Source organism: Etheostoma spectabile, chromosome 3, assembly GCF_008692095.1.
Source record: "Etheostoma spectabile isolate EspeVRDwgs_2016 chromosome 3, UIUC_Espe_1.0, whole genome shotgun sequence".
NCBI lineage: Eukaryota > Metazoa > Chordata > Actinopteri > Perciformes > Percidae > Etheostoma > Etheostoma spectabile.
This window is the reverse complement of record NC_045735.1, coordinates 3,745,160-3,746,640: the sequence shown is the minus strand read 5'-3', so window position 1 is coordinate 3,746,640 and position 1,481 is coordinate 3,745,160. Positions and strand designations below refer to the sequence as shown.

The window sequence follows — 1,481 nt, the reverse complement described above, 5'->3', positions numbered from 1 at the left end:
CTCACTCACACACATTCACACTCCGATGCAGGGTTCAGTGTCTTGCCTAAGGGCACTTTGACATTGAGACCCTTAGATTGAAACAGTTATCTTTTATCCTAGATACAGTAGTAACTAGTATTGATCAATACATTAGGTAATCACATTTAATCATCCATCATGTAAGAGATAAAACACATCAACTGGACAGTGTCTCATTTAAAATTTTGGGTCTATGAAAGCATGTTTGATAGAGCAGTACTGTACAGACACTGACATATAAAAGAGCAAATGAAGCAGACACCAGCCACGATTTATTCTTTGTTGATTTTCTAACTACCAGAAACTACAGTTGAGAAAATGTACAGGTGACATTTAAGTAAGCAAAGTCCTCATTGCCCGCTTAAATTTTTATTTGCTAAGCTTGTCACGACACTGTTAATTATGTAACTAAAACATAGGCACGGGCAAATTGAAAATTGCACAATTTCAAATTTCAATTTTGATGTAAAAAGGACTAACAATTATCCCTTATCTACATACTGTAATCCAGCCATGTGTTTTGTACAGCTATCATTAACCACAAGGTGTAGACGTTGATTACTCCCTCTTCTCTTTTTTTTCTCCAGGTCTATGTGTCCTATGACTACGGGACCACGTTCACACTTGTCTCAGACAAGTTCCAGCTTTCAGGGCTCAAGGCCAAGCAGATCATCTCCCAGTTCTACCACAGCCCTGCCGACAACAGGAGGGTAAGTCACTGCTTACTCGTGGGCATTAATAAAATGCACTGCTCAAGGTGAAGTTAGGAAAATGGGGTGAAACGTACAGCAGAGGAGTATCTGTAGATAAGAATGGAATTATGTCTACTGCATGCATAATAAACACATCTAACACCAGGTACAGTAAGTGGAATTGAGGGTCTTCAAGACACACTTTTTCCATTGTACAGCGATGAAAAACATTGTGCTCTTGGGTATTGTTTATGATTAAGGATTTTGACTTTTATCATTCCTTGTCTCCAATCTGTTCCTCAACACAGATACATCTTGGAGAGCTACCAAATTCAGACATTAATGGAATTGTTTAAGGTCCTGGCTTTCCTTTAACCATACCCTCTGAACTTCACACTCTGTATTATTTTGAAGAAAAGAAGTTGGCACAGTTTAATTAAACTCTTATGATGGTTGAGATTATTAAAGTGCCCTTATGATAAAAACAAATCACCTTTTCTGGAATTTGGGGTGTTATTTTGTGTCTCTGGTGCTTCCACTTGCATACAAACTTGTAAAAAAACTATCCAAGCTGTTTTGAGTGAGATATGGGTTTCTGAATCTCCTCTGCCTTCAGTCTCTAGGTGAACTGTTCAAAATCTGCACAGTTTTCTACATCACTAGCCAAGATGAGGTGGCTAACCGTAGCATGCTAGCGCTAGCATGCTAGTTCATTCTCAATGGCAAAACACTGCTGCAACATACACTAGTTCACCATAATCTCCAAAA

At 38.6% G+C, this 1,481-nt stretch overlaps 1 protein-coding gene across 2 annotated transcripts in view; it reads left to right on the top strand.

Moving 5' to 3' along the window:
* Nucleotides 1-1,481, top strand: part of sorl1 (sortilin-related receptor, L(DLR class) A repeats containing) — a 74,926-nt gene that overhangs the window by 20,489 nt on the left and 52,956 nt on the right. For both annotated transcript variants that reach the window (XM_032507207.1, XM_032507206.1), the window contains exon 3: nt 609-731. In XM_032507207.1, coding sequence (XP_032363098.1) covers nt 609-731 — 123 coding nt within the window. The remainder of the gene's footprint in view (nt 1-608; nt 732-1,481) is intronic.